The sequence below is a fragment of the Nelumbo nucifera genome, chromosome 1 (assembly GCF_055504915.1).
Source record: "Nelumbo nucifera cultivar China Antique chromosome 1, China Antique-T2T, whole genome shotgun sequence".
NCBI lineage: Eukaryota > Viridiplantae > Streptophyta > Magnoliopsida > Proteales > Nelumbonaceae > Nelumbo > Nelumbo nucifera.
The window spans coordinates 27,641,281-27,660,798 of record NC_142649.1 but is presented as its reverse complement, the minus strand read 5'-3'; the positions used below and the strand labels follow the sequence as shown (position 1 = coordinate 27,660,798).

The window sequence follows — 19,518 nt, the reverse complement described above, 5'->3', positions numbered from 1 at the left end:
ATGAAGGATCTGATAAGTTTGACACTTCAATGCATGAGTTAAGCTGGGAAAGGACGACCAAAGATGGACATGATCATGTTGGAGCTTGACCAAATACTAGAAAAGGAGATGACATTGACAACAGTCATAGGTGAGGGAATTGCTACAGTTACCCCGGGGAGCCAATTATTTACCTCAGGGTGAAATTGAAGACAAATATTTGTTTGTTTCTCATAGACTAAGAGCCAAAGAATGTATCTAATAGATACATTTCCTAGGGAATATTTTTTTGGACTCAATTGTAATGTGAAAGTCTAGGTTTGGGAGTGTGAAATTTTTACCCTCCCTGAGGGTATATTGTAAGCTATGTACATTTCTATTTATAATTAATACACTCTTGAGTTAATTATCAAATTAAAAAGTTGAACTTATTTTTTATCTCAGTAATAAAAAGCTGAATTGTTTCTTACAATTTCAAGGTTTGGTGTTATACTCTAAGCTTTTAAAAGTGCCAATTCAGTCTCCAGTGACAACTTCTAGAGAAACCTAATGGTGCTTACTCCATTAGGACCAATCAGTATTTTAAAATAAGCATTTCATTTCTTTGTTGAAAACTAGTTTATTGAATCTATGTCATTATTCTCAAATTTGCTTTTTTCCCATTGCTCTCTCTTTGAATTATTGAATCATCTCATCCACCTCTTCATTTCTCTTTCTATTTTTTGATGAATGCATTTCTCTTTCTATTATCCCATTGTTTTCCTTTTTTTTCTTTTTCTATTTTTACTCTTGCAATCCTCTTTAACCAGCTATTTATATTTACTCAACCAATGCATATTATATCATCTTTAACCCACCTATCAGTTCTGTCTCCCCTTCTTTCTTGATTTCTAGAAACTCTCCTACGTTCTGTCCATTGACTCCATCCTCTTTTTCTGGGAAAATCTAGGCCAAGTGTCTATGCAAGTAAGCTAAGGGACCTCTTATGCGTTCCCAGTTTGATTCAGATCCTTCTAGCCTCCACCATTGCATACTATTTGGAGGTCCATCGTCACTCGGTTTGACAACATCTTGGGCTAACCAAGGTCTTAACCCTAGACTGTTCATAAAGTACTTTAATTCATGTTGTTGAATTCAATGACAATGCAGTCCAATGTGTAAAGATCCAACTAAAAGCTAAGAATTTGTAAAGAACAAACCCCATTCACTGGAATTAGTTGAATTTGGAATAACTTAAACATTGTTCTGAAATAGACAGAAAAGGCTGAAGCATCAAAAGTAGACTTAAGCAGATCAATTTCTAGATTTAAGCTAAGATGACCAGCACATCAAACAATCACTAAACTATGATGTGTCTGAAGTCCCTTTTTTATATCTTTTGAAGGGCTACATAACGGGGGGTACCCCATCCCCCAACCCAGGAGCAGGTGGGATTCGATCCCAAGTCTCCACTATGACCAACAGGAGACCTTACCAACCAGCTGGTTGGCATCTCAGCGATGTGTCTGAAGTCCTTGAGAATACAGGACATTTCCTCCCCTCTATTTCTCATCACCAGTGGCAATGTTTGGAAATTTTCTAGTATTTTCTATCTACCATTAGCTATTTGCTAAGATAAAACTGTAAAGTTAAGAAAATGAGCATATAAATTTTCAGTAGATAAGTGAATGAATGCTAGAAAACATGACTTTCTATTAGCTAAGCTATCTGAGAGACAACTCCAGTTTCACTTTGTCTCTTCATCAGAGAAAAAACAGAACAATGTACTATTTTTCAGCAGTAAAACAAAATAGCTACTCTCCAACTTGCTTCTACTCCAGACAGTATATCCATTACAACTTTACAAGGGTAACGGCATCTAAAAATTCTACATGTATGAGATCTTGGGAGGGGTAGATTGGATATGGTCCTAACATTTGGCATTTTCTTTTGCACAAAGTGAGTGACACTTTCAGACTCGTACCTGCATTCTCACACTTCTCAGCTCGAGATTTTATCATTACACCAAGCAATGGCACCTTAATGATTCTAAAGAAACTCTGAAGTCTACAAACAGAAGTAAAATCAGATTAAATAATGAAAACTATTAATTACCAATTAAAAACCAAAGAAGGTTAATATGTGAAGAAAATTCATATAGTTTGCCCATGCTACAAAGGACACCTTATAACAATAGACTTATGAAAACAAAATACCACTTGTGCCTCTATATCAAGCTTGAATTTAGACTAAAGAACACAAAACTACCAATACAGATTTGTTACCTTTGGAGAATTAATATGTTGATCTCCCATCACCTTCAGTGATCACATCCTTGAAGGCCCCACCACTTGGAATCATGGGAAGCACATGTTCTTGATGTGGTACAATGACATCCAACAAATATGGACCAGGGGTCTCTAACATCTTCTTCATAGCTTCCCTTAACTCACTCTTTTTTGTCACACGGGCAGCTGGAATATCACAAGCTTCTGCAAACTTTAACATGTTTGGGAAAATCTCAGACTCGTTTCTTGGATTGCCAAGGTATGTATGGGCTCGGTTTGCCTTATAGAATCGATCCTCCCATTGAACAACCATACCCAAATGTTGGTTATTCAAAAGCAAGATCTTGATGGGGAGATTTTCCACCCTTACAGTTGCCAATTCCTGGACATTCATGATAAAACTTCCATCACCATCAATATCTACAACAAGGGTATCAGGTCTGGCAACAGAAGCCCCAATCGCAGCTGGCAATCCAAAACCCATGGCACCTAACCCGCCTGATGTCAACCATTGGCGTGGCCTCTTATACTTATACCATTGGGCTGCCCACATCTGATGCTGCCCAACCCCAGTGCTTATAATTGCATTTCCATCCGTCAGTTCATCTAAAACCTGAATTGCATACTGGGGAGGAATAGCTTCCGCAAAAGTTTTAAAACTCAATGGAAATTTCAACTTCTGCTCATGAAGCTCCTTCCTCCAAGCTGAGAAATCAAACTTGAGCTTAGGTTGCTTATCCTCTATCAACCTGTTTATCGCTTCTAATGCCAACTTTACATCAGTGCAAATCGAGAGGTGTGGCTGCTTGTTCTTTCCAATCTCAGCTGGGTCAATATCAATGTGAACAATCTTAGCCCGGCTAGCAAAAGCCTCAACCTTTCCCGTCACACGGTCATCAAACCTGACTCCAAACGCAAGCAATAAATCAGATTTGTCTACAGCATAATTGGCATAAACAGTACCATGCATTCCAAGCATATGAAGAGATAGATCGTCTGATCCGGGGTAAGCTCCAAGACCCATTAAAGTACTCGCCACTGGAATGCCTGTGAGCTCAACGAAACGTCTAAGCTCTTCACTTGAGTTCAAACATCCACCACCAACATACAAGACAGGCTTTTTGGACTCAGATATAAACCGAAGAATCTGCTCTAAATGGGCCTCCTCTGGTGATTTTGGCAACCTGGATAGATAACCGGGTAGTTTCATCTGAGTATTCCAGTTGGGAACAACCAGCTGCTGTTGAATATCCTTCGGGATGTCGATCAATACCGGACCCGGACGACCTGAAGATGCTAGGTAAAAGGCCTCATGCACAATACGGGGAATGTCTTCAACGTCAAGCACAAGGTAGTTGTGTTTGGTGATGGATCGAGTAACCTCGACGATCGGGGTTTCTTGGAAAGCATCAGTGCCTATCATCCTGCGAGGAACCTGCCCGGTGATGGCAACCAGAGGCACGCTATCAAGCATGGCGTCAGCAAGGCCACTGACGAGATTGGTGGCACCGGGACCCGAGGTGGCAACGCAGACGCCCGGAAGGCCCGACGCACGAGCGTAACCCTCTGCAGCAAAGATGCCACCTTGTTCGTGTCTGGGGAGAACATTGCGGATTATGGAGGAGCGGGTGAGGGCTTGGTGTATTTCCAAGGACGCTCCACCTGGGTAGGCAAAGACAGTGGTTACACCTTCCCGTTCGAGAGCTTCGACGAGCACATCGGCACCTTTTCTGGGTTCATCGGCAGCGAATCGAGGAACGAAAGTTGATGGAGAGGAGGGGGAGGTGGTGATGGTAGCGGTGGTGAAGGCAGTGGCAGTGGCGGGGGCAGCGGCGGGGGAGTGTTTTGACTTCCCGTCGGAGAGGCTGTTTGCGATGTAGAGAGGACAGAAGGAACTGGGTTTCTGGTGGTTTGTCGAGAGGGGGAGCGAGATCTGGTAATGGGGTTTCAGCGAATTGAAAGAAGGGAAGTGGGAGGGCTTTGAGAGGGAGAGCTGTGCAGAGGTAGACGCCATTGATGACATCGAAAGGGATTCGGAGGAAGAAAGACTTATGCAGGGCAGATGTATATATCTAGATACGTACAAGAAGAGCCCGTCAGTGACGCCACCGCTGGAGCTGGAGCTGGACCATTTGAACGATCAGGATCTAGGGCTCAACCGCTCAACGACAAAGGATTTTCATGGCAAATTCCTATGGCTATTTGTCTAATAAAATATACATTATTTATATTTTTATTGAAAAAAATGAGAGCCACTGCACTCCGGAACCATTTTATTAATTTAATCCACCTATTTTACGACACGTCAATTGGTTTACAATTTACCGGTTTCCTCTCGCCACCGAGATCGGCTTCGGCCCCTCCCAACCTCGCATTAGGAATAATAATAAAAAGCACATAAATACGAAATATTCCCAAGGCTGTAAAGGGTTTTCGAACGGGCCTTGTAGTGACCGAAGCTGACTCTCGTGAATTCCGATTACCTAAGCCATGGAACATTCAAGAAGTCCCATTAAAAGGTCAAGTGGTCACATAAAAATATGATTGTTTAAAATGCCGATAATCATATTATAAAAGTTATTTAATTGGAGTTTATATAATAACAATAATTTTTTTTATTTTTTATTAAAATTCATATAAAGTTAATGACATTAATAAAATTTTAAAATTAATTAATTAAAATGAAATATATATATACATATATTAAAATAAGGAAGTGTAGAAATTTTTTCTTTTTTTTTGAATTTTTTATTTTTTTAATCTATGTTATTTTTGAAAGTACCAAGTAGAAATTCTATTTTCCTCAAAAAAATCTTTCTAAAATCTCTCTCTCTCCTATCTTCCTGCCATACTGTCATTGCAACTTGCAGCAGTGACGGTTGAGTATTAATAATAATTATTATTATTAATTATAAATTATTTTTATTAATTATCTTAATATTTTTATTAGTGGTTAATTATTTTTAGTAATTATTATCAATTATTATTTATTTTATTATTTTTATTCGTGTTATTTCAATATTATTAATTATTTATTAACTATTAATTTCTATTGATTATTTTAGTTTTTATTAAATTTTAATCATTTTAATATTTTTATTAGTGATTAATTAATTTTATTAATTTTTATTGTGTTATTTATAATTATTAATTATTTTTAGTAATTATTATCAATTATTATTTATTTTATTATTTTTATTCATGTTATTTAAATATTATTAATAATTAAATAATGAATTATTAATTTTATTATTTTTTATTGATTATTATAATTTTTATTAAACTTTAATCATTTTAATATTTTTTTATTGATGATTAATTATTTTTATTAATTTCCTGTATAATTTCGATATTATTTTGAATTTGATAAGTCATTTTATATGAAATAGTGATATTTGCATTCACAATTACAAAATAGTTTGTTCCAGAAGTAAAATAATAAAACAAAACAATTTCAAATGTTGTAGAATTGATCCAACACAAACAACATTATCTATTCAGATATTCTAAAAAGTAGAAAAGCATCTATGCCTCTTTTCAGATTTCAAACACTTTTAATATCTTTTTAACTTTTTCAGACTTCAGATTTGAGATTTATCAAAACGCCACCTAAGTTCCCACCTAAGTTCCCATTTGGGAGGGCATTCCTACAATGGTTTCTAGCATAGTGGCATTGCAAGGTATAGTTCAGATATAGTCCTACAGCCACTGCAACCATGCATTCGGAACATCTCTCGTTCTTCATGTGGTAAGATGTTCCCCATGTATGTTGTTTGCAATGGCTATTGTGACAAGTTGTTGGGACCAAATCGGGATTATACAAGGTAGGCCCCACATGAAAAGCCAAGAATGTGTTTGGTTGTAATTCAAATTTATTTGCACTGATGCAAAACCATGGTAGTACAAATGATCTCAGTGCAAATTATGATTTATTTTTGTTTCAAAATTTATCACATTTTTGTTTGATTGTAGTACAAATGAAGTAAAATAAGACCTAAATCAAAATAAAGTAAATTCCAAAACAAAATTAAACCAGAATTTGCATTCCCATGCATTTGTATTAGTACAAATAAAATTGTATTGTAACCAAACACAGCCTAAAAGTCAAAAAACATTATAATTGAGCCAAGAAATCCACTTTTAAGTGAAGCTAGTTTGGGTAGCTCTCTAAAGCCGCTTAGTCAACACAACTCAATCAGCATAGTAGCCCTCTGAAACGAGACGAGATCTGCTCCTCACAAATGGGCGCCTCACATGCACATCTACCGTGCATTGAGAACATCTCCCATGAATAATTCTCCCAATGCATGGTAGGATGTGCATGTGAGGCGCCAGGTCCAGCTGTGAAGAGCAGATCCAGTCTCCTCCGAAACAAGCTCTAAGCTGGTTTAATGAGTTCAGATCTGATGTGAACTCTTGTTTAATTAGTTGCTTTGAAGGGCTCCAAGTAAGCTATTGAAAGAGGCTGAAGTGGACACAAACATTCAGAAGCTATTTTTCTTCAGCCCTCCCAAATTGACATTTAGTCATTTTTAGGGTTGTTTGCTTCAGCCTCTTTTAGGGTCCATTTGGGAGGGTTGAGTTGAAAATTCATCTAAGCTAGTTTGTTGCTTTGAGGCAGGTGTGCAATCTAACTAATCACTAACCGGTTAGTTTGGGCTAGAGTTTATTAGACTTTAATAAAGTTGTAATCTAATCATGTTCGTTAAGTTTTAATTAGTTATTTGAACTTGAGCTTGGCCAATAAGAAGTTCAACTCAAATGCTCGTGAGCCTAGAATGATTAATACATACATACATATGCATGTATACATGCATATAGAGGTGTCAATTGGACTGGATTTAGTCCAATCTGATCTAATCCCATGTGAGTCCACTTACAAATGGACTGGACCCAATCCAATCCATTAAAATGTAAAGGGAATGATTGGATCCAATCCAAACCGAATGAAATATAAAATAACAAAACATGTAAAAAATTACAAAAATATATTAAAATGAAGAAAATCTGAAAATTGCAAAAATATACTCTTTTAGCATTGAAAAAGCATTTATGTAAAACTGTTTTCATAAAAGTTCATGTATAAAAACACTTTTATGAAAGTACTTTCGTAAAAGCACTTTTATAAAAGTAATTTTGTATAAGTACTTTTATAAAAGTACTTTCATAAAAGTGTTTTCGTAAAAGTGCTTTTATAAAAATGCTTTCATAAAAGTATTTTTCTAAAAGTACTTTTGTAGAAGTGCTTTTATAAAATTACTTTCATACAGTGCTTTTGTAAAAGTGCTTTCATAAAAGTGTTTTTGCAAAAATGCTTTTATAAAAGTACTTCACAAAAGTGCTTTTATAAAAGTGCTTTTATAAAAGTATTTCCATAAAAGTGCTTTCATAAAAGTACTTTTACAAAAGCACTTCTGTAAAAGTGTTTTTGTAAAAGTACTTGTGCTTTTATAGAAGTGTTTTCGTGTAAAAGTACTTTTATAGAAGTGCTTTCCTAAAAGTGCTTACATAAAAGTAATTTTATGCTGGCTTCAATTTTGATCGGTTTCAAATTAAACAAGGGTTTGGCCTCATGATTGGATTATTGGAAATTTGATTTAGATCCAATTCAGACCAATAAGAATATGGACCAATTTATTTTGGATTGGCCCAACTCAATAATTATAATGTACCGTCCAAATCCGATTTGATAAGATTTGAATCAGATTGGATCCAATCCAGAACCGGTCAATTGACACCCCTACATACATACATATATTATATATAAAAAGATATTTTTATATTCTACACATAATATAAAAATATAAGAATGTGCTATATATTATATTATTTATATTTATAGAATATAAAAATATATGCATTTTTTAGCTTTCAAGTTGAATTTGAGCTTATTGAATATTTAATGCAATAGAGCTCAAACCAGGAAATAGAGTTCGAGTCAAACTCAAACTTGAAGTCAAAACTACTAGTATTTTAATCGAACCGAGACAAGACAAGCAGAAGTTCAGCTTGGCTCAGTCCTACCGCACCCCTCTACTTTGAGGTGCTTTGATTAAGCTATTCAGAGAGGTGAAGCTGACATCGAATGAACAGTTGATTTGAGCTTTTTGAAATTTCATCAAACATAAGCTCGTAGATTGTCCATGTGGGGCCTAGCTTGGAAAGCGAGAAGCCACTTCACTTCGGCCCTCCCAAATGGGCACTACTGCCTGTTTGAGAGGGCTTCAATTTCTTAGCTGGAATAATGTGTACTTGGGCTTTCCGGGTTCTTCACTAAATAAACCTTTTAAGCTTTTCATGTGGGGTTTACCTTACAAAGCTATGAGGCCCTGCATAACCTCCCAAAGGGGTGCTAAATTGCTATCCAGAGCACTTCAAAATAGCTGAACCGGTTTTGTTGAATCTTCAACTCAGCCGTTCCAAATGGGCATTTAAACACTTTTTTAGTTATTCAGTTTGGAAAGAGTACAAATGCAAATATATACAGTACAAATACATACAAAATATAAGATTTTGCACTCTACATATTTGTAATTTATACCCTTTCCAAACTGAGCCTAAAAACTTGTCAAGTGCAAATGGGAATACAAGAAAGTAATAACCAAAGAAAAACAAATGACTTCATATATTCCAAGAAAAAATAAATGACTTCATACATGTAAACATGAGACTTTTAGTTTTAGACAAGGTTCAAAGTATCACTATCCATATCGGAAAGGCAAATTTAAGAGACGTATCGGGATCAAGGATTAAAGTATTAGTATCGGACAATTTGGATACAGATATGGATATGCTTGGGAAACACATGGATACGAACAAAAAAATATAGAAACACTTGGATACGCTAAGAAAATGCACATAAATTCTATAAATATATTAATAGCATTAAGTTTAATGTTAAAACAACTATAAAGTAGCAGGGACCCGTGCGGTGCACGGGAAAATGAAATGCAATTTTTGACAAATTATTGTAATTTATTTAGGTTCATACTATTTGATAATTTGAATTAATTATTACCCTAAGTTCTACTAATTTATGGAATTTAATGGTTATTTTTACAAAGTTATACTAATTTCATCTATTTTATCATATTTTATGAAAATTAGTGGTCATTTTCCCCTAAGTTCTACTAATTTCTGGTAATTTCTATTATATAATACTTTATGATAATTCTTGGTAAATATAATATTTTATGGAAATTAGTAGTTATTTTTGGCTAAGTTCTACTAATTTCTGGTAATTTCTATTATACTAATTTATGAGAATTCTTGGTCAATATATACTTATTATATGATAGTTTATTGGTCAATTAGTGGAAATTAGTTCTATTATATAATTTCTACTAATTTCTGGTAATTTCTATTATATACTAATTTCTTGGTAAATATATACTAATGTATTATATTTATTATATGATAGTTTATTGTTAAATTATAGTAATTTATCAATTTTATGGAATTTAGTGGCTAGTTTTGGATATTTCTACTAAATTATGATAATTTTTGGCAAATTATTTAATGTATTTAGGATTATATTATTTGATAATTTCAATTAATTATCATCCTAAAGTCTAATAATTTGTGATAATTTCTTTTAATATATTTTTAGTAATTTTTTTACAAATATTGGTAATGTATGTCTAATAATGGTAATTTCTTTTAATTTATATTTGATAATTTTTATCATTATTTGACAATTGTTATTGTTACATTATTTGACAATTTTAGATATAACAGTTATCAAATTTCAAAAAAAAATCAAATAGCAATATTTTTAACTTACAATATGTAACAATCTTCAAAGCACAAAATTATCGATCGATACATATCGTGTCGGTGGCTTCCTGATACGCCCCTACAGGGGTTGTATCAGATCAGCCACTGGTTCAAGGGTAGCCATGCCTTAAACCAGCCCCTCTGAACTAATTTTGAAAAAAAAAATAAGTAAAACATAAAAAAAGCACCAACACAAGGCATATCACCCTGTGTCGATATTTAGAACCTTGAAGAAATTCATTAAGCTAAATGCAAATAGCATTTTTAACTAACATTATGTAACAATCTTCAAAGCACAAAACCCAAAAATTAAAACCAAATAAATTCAATAAGTAAAAAGACAAACATTATTTTTTATGATTTTTGTTAACATTATTTATTAAATATTTAATTATTAACAACATTTATTAATAATAGTAAGTAATTATAATATTTTATTAAATAATTAGTAATGGTAGTTTTAATAATATTATTTAGTTATTTTTAATATAACATTAATTATTAAATTTATGAATAGGATTTATTAACAATATTCATTAAATTAATAATTACTAAAATTAACAGTATTTATCATTAATAGTTAGTAATTATAATAGTTTATTAAATGATCAATAATAATACTTTTAATAACATTTTTAGTTATTTTTAATATAACAATAATTATAAAATTTATTAATAGTATTTATTAATAACAATATTTATAAAGTAAAAATCTATTTATTAAAAATATTTATAATAACACTAATTATTAATTATAATCACTAATTATATATTTATTAAATTACTATAATAATTAGTAATTATTAAAACTGGGCTACTAAATTTATTAATAGTATGTATTAATAACAATATTTGTAATTTTAATTTAAAGTAAAATTAAAGTAAATATCCATTTACTAACAATAATTATAATAATAGTAATTATTAATTATAATCACTAATTATATATTTATTAAATTATTGTAATAATTAGTAATTATTAAAACTAGGTTAAAATAAATAGATAACAGTATTATAATCGATAATGGATTACTGCCATTAAATAGATAACAGTATTAAATTACTGCCATTTGGTGAAAGGGGAGACCACCCCTTTCGTATTAATATATATATACATATGAAGAAATATATAATAATTAATATAACATGACATGTAGATATTATACAATTTTATTAATAATGAATCAATGAAGAGTCCTAAGCAAATATTATATATATATTTACGCAAAAAGCCAATATTATTTTATTATCTATTAAAGTATAAGGCATAAAGCATATGAAACTATTATATTTGAATTATTATGTCATTTTTTTATTTTTATTTTTTAACATTAACAAAAGATTCAACTAAAAAATTCATTCTTAAATGGTTGATAATAATGTTTATATTTTTGTAAACAATGAATATGTTATTATAAAATATCGATTAATAATTTATAAAAATGTATAATCTTAACTTAAAATATATCAAATCTATTAAAAATTTGAGAATGCATATCATATGAAAATTCATAAATGTTAATTATTAAAATAATTATTCCATTATTAATATCTTATTTTTATAAAATTTTGAAGTTAATTATTTTTTATATAAAATGTAGATTAATGGATTTGATAAATTCAATTTATATTATATTTTCAAATACTTTGTAAACAATACTTTTATTTTTGTAAATAATAAATACATTGTTATTTAATGCAAATTAAAATATTAATTAATAATTTATAAATTCATTTTTGATATGTGTTTGTGAATTTTATAAATTATTTATTCCATTGATTTATAAAATATTAATTTTGAATATTGTTCTTTTTAATTTATAGTTGAAGTTTTTGAAAATAAATGTATGTTGTTTTTTATTTGCATGTAAACATTATGTTTATTAAAAGTTATTTTATTACACATATTAACATGAAATAACAAATAGCTTTGTGGTTAATGTACATGCGTGCCTGGACAATGGGCATTCACCAACTTGGGTTTGAGTCACACTCCTCTTGTTTTTTTAGTGTGAGACATTGGTCGATATGCTTATGTATCAGTGCATATCAGCCTATATTATGTGATACGCACTGATACGGTGGCGTATTGGATTGATACACACGACTAGCAGGATATACCTGTGATCGTAGCGTATCCCGTATCGGTGCAGTATGATACCGACACGACACGTCCCATATTTGGTGTATTATATCAATATTTTAATCCTTGATCAGGATACGCCTTGGATATGCATGGATACGGATGAAAAATTAAAAACTTATGGAAATGCTATAAATATAAATCATAAATAAACATCAATATCACTAAATATAATGCTTAAATGAGCTATTTATACATAAAATTCACATGCTTTAATGGGTATTGTGAAAAAACATATTATAATCAACAAACGAGAATAAAAACATACTATCTAATAAAGTTCTTATTTAGTTCCAATCTTCCAAGTTCCAACTTCAAATTTTAAATCTATTAAAGTTTACAAATTCAACATTTGAATCCCAATATGATGTTTACAACTTTACATGAATCACATAAAAATACAATTATTATATAAATTATCCAATTTTAAGTGTTAATGTGTTAGTAAACTATTTTTCAATTGTTATTATGAAATTTAAAAAATAATTAAATATTTTTTCAATTATTATCTAATAAAATATTCAATTAAACAAATAATAATTGTTTTTATATTTTTAGGCCACAATTAAATTCACATTCAAATTATAGATTATCATGTGAAATATATAAATGCATACAATGCCTTTTATTTTGTACATTTTTAAATATTACTAAAACTTCTTTTTAATTGTTTTAAACATTTTGCCAAGTGTTATCTAATCCAATTAAACAATTAACCATTATTGAATGAAATAATTATATACAATTTGTAATTATTGAATTAAACTTTTTTCTATATTTTAAATAAATATTTATTTTTATTCAAATAATTATTTTGCATTTTTATTCTAAAAATTAAACAAATATTTTTTTGAATGGCTTCATGGACATCTATTATTTTTATTCTAAAATTAATAATTATTTTGAATTTTTCATTCTAAAAACTAAATAATTATTTATTTTTATTCAAATAATTATTTTGCACATTTTATTCCAAAAATTAAATTAAAATTAAAAAGTAAATATTTTAAAGAAAAATTGAATCGATTTATGAACATAATAGATGAAATACTTATTTTACATGTTTCATACTAAAGAACTAAATAATTATTCATTTTTATTTAAATAATTATTTTGCATGTTTTATTCTAAAAATCAAACTAAAATTTAAAAAGTAAATATATAATAGAAAAAATGAATGAGTTTATGGACATAATAGATCATCCATATATTTACTATAAATATTTATTGTTAGAATTAAAACCATAGCAAAAAATTAGAGACATTAATAAATATTTATAATCTAAAAAAAAAACAAATTAAAATGTTCACATGATATTTCAATATATTGATGTCAGTCTTAGCTCTACAACATACTCAACCTATAGGGTTAGATCAAGTAAAATTGAAGAAATTATCTATACATTATATATTATTCTAAAAATAAAAAAAAAATTATACGAATATGGTAGATCACCCATAGATCTACAACATAATCAATTTTTGGAGGTCGATCACAAGAAAAGCCTAAAGTATTCATTTCTTTTAGATCACAAGAAAAACCTAAAGTATTCATTTCTTTTAGATCACAAGAAAAACCTAAAGTATTCATCCATAGATCTACAACATAATCAATTTTGGAGGTCGATCACAAGAAAAACCTAAAGTATTCATTTCTTTTAGATTGGCTGAGATATTAAAAAAACCTAAAGCATCAAAACTAAAAAAAAACACAAAAACATTGGCTGAGATATTAAAAAAATTGAAAAAATACATATTTCGCTCATTTTTTAACAATCTTGAAAAACTTGTTGGATCTTGTAAATTTGTGGATGTTTTGGTGGATTTTAGCTAGATTTCAATCTCTAGGAATGGTATGAAGATTTTTAAAGGGTTTGGGGAAGAAAGAGGGCTTTTGAAATGGGTTTAGAAGCCCTCTTTTGAATGAAAGTTCTTTTTTTTTTTTGAACAGTAAAATCGCACTGTATTGGCCAATATGAGCATGATATGCTTTCGGCACAACGAAAAGGAACGGTACTAAGGATTTAGCACCATTCCCCGTGTCAAAACCTCAAAAATATGATACATATCGTAACATGAACCTTGGTTTTAGGTCATGCAGATATTCGTTGGTATAAAGTCTTCCAATCCAACAACCAACATTCTACCATGTTAAAAAGCTTATGGGACCAATGGGCTGGCCTGGCCCGGCCCGGTCCCCGGACAGGCTTGAACAGGTATATAGGCCTGCAGGCTTAACCTTGGGCTAAAAAGCTCGACCCGCAATAAATTCGAGCCGGGCTCGGGATTTGCCAAAATAGCCCGGCCCGACCCGACCTATAAATAAACCTAAAAACCCTAGTTGAATACCCCTCTTTTTTTCACCTCTTTCCCTTCTTTTTCCAACCAAATTCTTTTTCTCCACATCCTCTTTCCCTTCTTTATATATATTTTTTAATATAAATAAATTTTGAATTTATATATATTTTTTAATGTAAATAAATTCTGATTTATATTGATTATTGAATAGGGAAAATTTCTAATTTTTTTTATTAGGTCGAGCTTCGGGCTCGGGCTCGGGCTTCGGGCTTTTTATTAGGGCCGGGCTTGGGCCCGAGTTGTAGGCCCGTTGGTCGGGCCGGGCTTGGGCTCGGGCCTAACATATTTCTGTTAATGAAGAGTAAAAGCCCGACTCAAGCCCGGTCCGGCCCGACCCATGAACAGGTCTAATGAAGAGTGAACACGTCAGTTGGTTCGAACCGACTATAATGGTTTTGGTTCCATAATTTTGTCTCAATTAACAATTGGGTATGTTCTAGTTCTTGTTTATCTCGAACCAATTCATACTTGGAATCAATTATTTCATTAAATATATATTATATTTTTATTTGTTATACTTTTTATCATATTGTAAGTTTAAAATGGTAAATTTGATAATATTAGGGGTTCTCACGGTTTTTGGAGCCGGTACTACCGGTTTTTGGAAAACCGATAATCGAAACCAAATCGAAGCCTATCGGTTAACCATCACTTCGGTTTGTCGGTTTTCAATTTTTTTTACAATATATATTATAAAAATATATATAAATATAATAAAAAATTATAAATATATAAAATATTATATTTTAAATAATAAATAATATATCATATATTGTAAATATAAATATATATATTTATATTTAATACATATTTATTAATTTATAATATATATAATATATAAAATATAAAATATATATAATATACATAAATATATATAAAATATATAGAAATATATGTATACCGGTTGATTCAGTTAACTGCCAATTTTCTATATTGGTTAACCGAAACTGAACCGATACCTTTGGTTTTTTAAAAACACCGAACCGACCGATCAGTTTGATTTGGTTTTTCGATTTCTTTTTGCTCACCCCTAGATAATATTAGTTAAAAATATTTAATGTATTAACATATTAATAATTCAGTATTTTGTTATCATTTTTATTAATGCTAATTTATCAAAATTTTAAATTTAAGTTATTTTCAGCATAATTGGGTCTATCGGGTCTAAATGGACCCCATTATTAACCACGACGGTTATGGGTTTATGATTTTGAATTTTTGGTTCGATTAATAATCTGTTCGAGATTGGTACTCGGCTCAGACCCGACCGGTTGACATCCCTCGATTTTTTCGGTCCTCTGTTTCCTCCTTCCAAAAACTACTTAACCAAGTGATGATCCAGTGCGCTCGCCCAGTCGCCCTGCCGCTTGGTTCACCGCCAATGTATCTGGAACTCTTCCTTCCTCTCTTTCGATTTTTTTGTTTGTAGTAAACGTTTTTAATGTAGCTGTTTCTCTCTCTCAACGTGTTTTCCGTCTCGAAGAGGTAAGTCGAGACTTGCTTTTTTTTTTTTCCTTTGTAGTAAACGTTTTTAAATGTAGCCGTTATAGGCTTTTCAATTTCAAAATCTCAAATCTTAATATAAAAAAATAAAAAGAGGAAGAAAATAAAAAAATTTAGATATACTGAAGATTCTACCGAATCTAAAAATGGCCAATTCTACTCGTTGTGCAGCTTGCAAATATCTTCGTAGGAGGTGCTCACATGATTGCATTCTCGCCTCTTATTTCCCTTCAACCAATCCAGAAAGATTTGCTTGTGTTCACAAAATCTTTGGAGCTAGTAACATTACTAAGATACTACAGGTAAGCAGATATTTAACCATTAATGAGTTAATGGTTTTTGATTTATTTTTCTTTTTTTTTTATATATTTAGTGGGAAATATAAGATTAAGAGGAAAATATTCTCGTTTTTGATGGTTTTATAAATATTTTTTTTGATCTATATATTTGATTTTGAAATAATGCGTCCCTATCATTGTAGTTAACTAGTTAGTCACAATTCCAATACTTATTGGAGGTGAATTGGATCCTTAAAAGAACTAGTTTACATTTTCAGAGTTGATGCTCTCTTCATCATAGTGACCTAATGTTTCGATAGAGTTACAAACCCATTTTGAAATCTTTTATAGAAATGCTTATTTCATCAATTTTGATAGATGGCATTTGTTTCTTCTTTGGTTGGAGCAGCAACTACCAGTCCATCAACGTGCTGTGGCAGCTGATTGTATGTTCTTTGAGGCAGGCTCAAGGGTCCGAGACCCAGTTTATGGGTTTGTTGCAATTATATCTCAATTACATCAACAAATAATCATCACTCAACGTGAGCTTGCGGAGACACAGGGCCAAATTGCCTTCTATGGTGCACAACAAGTCCAAGGTCTAAAGCAGAAGACCGAGAGCCGAATTCAGTACAATGAAACCATGTGTTTCAATGCAAGCCAATAAGACCCCCTTCACTTGGACCAGTCCATGATAGACCTTCATCAAGCACCAAGTCTTCTGTAATGTTTCTTGTTTACTAATAAGTGTTGGGTTTGAGCTCCAAATGTCCATTCCTCCATAATTTACTTGTCTTGTAAAGCCTTGGTTACAAGTGTTAATAAGCTTCTTATTTTTATATGAATGTCTTTAGTGATGGACAAATAAGTCTTAAGTGATCTGATTGTGAATGCCATAAAATCAGCAAATAACACAGGCTGGACAGTGCTGCTTAAAGAAAAAGAAGAGAAAAGAGGCTAGAATGTGAATTTTAAATGTTGACAAAAATCAAGGAAAGTATATCTGGGAAAATGGTTCAAGAAAAGGTTGCCATGGGTCTGACCAAATATAAACATGATAGCTAAAATGCCTTGAGTATTTAAAGAGAAAATGATCTGAAATTTAGTAGGATAAATTGGATTCATTAGAAGGTGTAAATAAAGAAGAAATTAAGGCTGTTACACGGATTTTCTTTTTTGAACAAATAATTGTGCATGCATGAAAAATATCAATAAAAAATAGTGCTTGCATGAAAAATAGGTGTAAAGGATAGAGGGGAAGGTCAAAATTCTGGTGGGTCTATCATTAATACTGATTAATACTGCTAGAATGAATGATAGATTAGCGAAACGAGGAACTAGAGGATTATTGTAGATTTGAAATTAACTGCAAATTAGTACAATATTGTTCTAGAATCAAGATAAATACTTCATTATCTCAATGAAATTAAGGAATTTTTGAATCATTTTCGGTAGTGGTTAATTAGATGGATCTGAAGGGCAATGGGTACAGTATTGGCAGATGTCTTACCAAATCAGCTATGAAGAGGGCATTTTTATGTAGCAAAAGATGAATGCTTTTGTTAGGGTATTGGGCTGCATGAGTACACTGAAAGAATGGTAGGATCCATCTAATGGACGCCATAAAGGTTGCGGAATGGGTGGGGCGAATTTCAAAAATTTCCTACCTTCTCCCAACTGGGAATCATATTCCCTAGATTTAGAATACAATATTCAAGGATCCTATTTGAACCATAATCAAACCAGATCTGTACCAAAAGATAAAAGGGAGGAATATACCTGATCCGGAGAAGCAGTATCTCCTAAAGTTGGTGTTCACGCCCAAAGAATGCACCAAGATCCGTTCCTGCTGAAGATGACACAGCTGTGGATGGAACAGAACCAGCAGGGTGCATCCTACACACAGGATCCTTCGCAAGAACCCTCTGAAAACACTAAACACTGAATCTTTTCAGTCTTTCTTGCAAGACTGATGTCAAGAACAGATTTCTTGACTTCTTATTTCTGCAAAGATCGAATCTTGCAGAGGTAGATGGCGGCGGCAGGAGGAGAACTCCAAGGGCGAAAAGGCTGAACTGCTTTTCTTTCTCTCTGGAGTATGAATGTGATCTAATCTCAATTCGCAGGAGGTATCCCTTGTTATCAAAAGGGTGGTTCGAAATCTGATATTTCTCTCTTAGGGTTTCTCCTCCTTTCTTCTTGATTAAGAAAACTCCTAATGAGGAGTTATCCCAATCCAAATCAGTATTTGGATAGGGGATTATCTTAATCCTATCTGCAGATAAAGTTAGCTTACTCCTGATCTTATCAGGAGGTTACCAGATTCAAATCTAATTTGAATTTGGTCTCCAAGAGTGGATAGGGTTAAAGACCCAATCCTTTTACTAACATTAATCTCAGATTCGCCCCATAGATGGGTGATCATATCAGCCCAGCTCGAAATGGGCTTTTGGCCCATTAGATGTTCAGTGTTTAACTAGTTTCCAATCTGCTGCCCAGTTGGGCTTCTTTGTATGGCGTGGGACCCAAGCATTGATCTACACACCAGCCACATGGGTTCAGCCCAGCCTTTAGTACAAGGCCCATCCGATTTCACTGAAAGACTCAGCAAACCCTTGAGCCCATCATATGGACCCTATGGGCCCAACACTTACATTAAGTGGTCCCTGGGCCAAGCCATCTTATAAAAACCCAGAGACTGTGGGCAGGTGCAAGATTAGCCCATCAGGTACTACCCTAAATGGTCTTACACTTAACCTCTCAGCCCTTAATGATCAAGCACTGCCCAACAAGAGAGGACCTCTCCCTCGGCTGCAAGGAACAGTGCTGCACTCTCCACTCACATGGATCCCAGGAATTAAAACCATTTGCAAACAATTTGAAACCGTACATATATATATATATATATATAAATATATTAATTTTGCAAAACAAAATTCCAATGATTGAAATCAACTGCCGGCAGCTTGGTTTCCATCAGGGAGAGTGCATTCCCGATCATTACCCTTTGTCTGACAAAGGGGCTGATCCTGTCACTATGATCATCCACTCAGATGAATTCTCAGACTGTCCCAACATACCCAGGTTTTGATCCCCATCTAAGGATCTCACTGATTGGCATATCAAAGACAGCCCGATCCGACACCTAGTGAAATGTCATAATCGAGTCTAGGGGTCAGGTGTAACTTTCCAGTTTTGCCCATCTGTCTCCAAG

The 19,518-nt window shown here is 32.2% G+C and overlaps 1 protein-coding gene and 1 long non-coding RNA gene across 6 annotated transcripts in view; one reads left to right on the top strand and one right to left on the bottom strand.

Annotated features, from left to right (window-relative positions):
• Positions 1 to 1,651: 1,651 nt before the first annotated feature.
• Positions 1,652 to 4,437, bottom strand: LOC104609662 (acetolactate synthase 2, chloroplastic). The gene is made up of 2 exons (XM_010276024.3): positions 2,244 to 4,437; positions 1,652 to 2,025 (listed from the first exon to the last, which is right to left on the bottom strand). Exon 1 carries the CDS (start codon positions 4,267 to 4,269, stop codon positions 2,254 to 2,256), a length of 2,016 nt encoding a protein of 671 aa, XP_010274326.1. The 5' UTR covers positions 4,270 to 4,437; the 3' UTR covers positions 1,652 to 2,025; positions 2,244 to 2,253.
• Positions 4,438 to 16,985: 12,548 nt separating this feature from the next.
• LOC104609661 (uncharacterized) overlaps positions 16,986 to 19,518 on the top strand; it is a 51,518-nt gene continuing 48,985 nt past the window's right edge. For 4 of the 5 annotated variants that reach the window (XR_016081439.1, XR_016081438.1, XR_016081436.1 and 1 more), the window contains exon 1: positions 16,986 to 17,027. This is a non-coding gene — a long non-coding RNA (uncharacterized LOC104609661). The remainder of the gene's footprint in view (positions 17,028 to 19,518) is intronic. The other variant, XR_016081437.1, reaches the window with a different exon arrangement.

Excerpts from the sequence above, each read along its gene's own strand:
- LOC104609662 (XM_010276024.3), bottom strand. The coding sequence starts at position 4,269 with ATGTCATCAATGGCGTCTACCTCTGCACAGCTCTCCCTCTCAAAGCCC.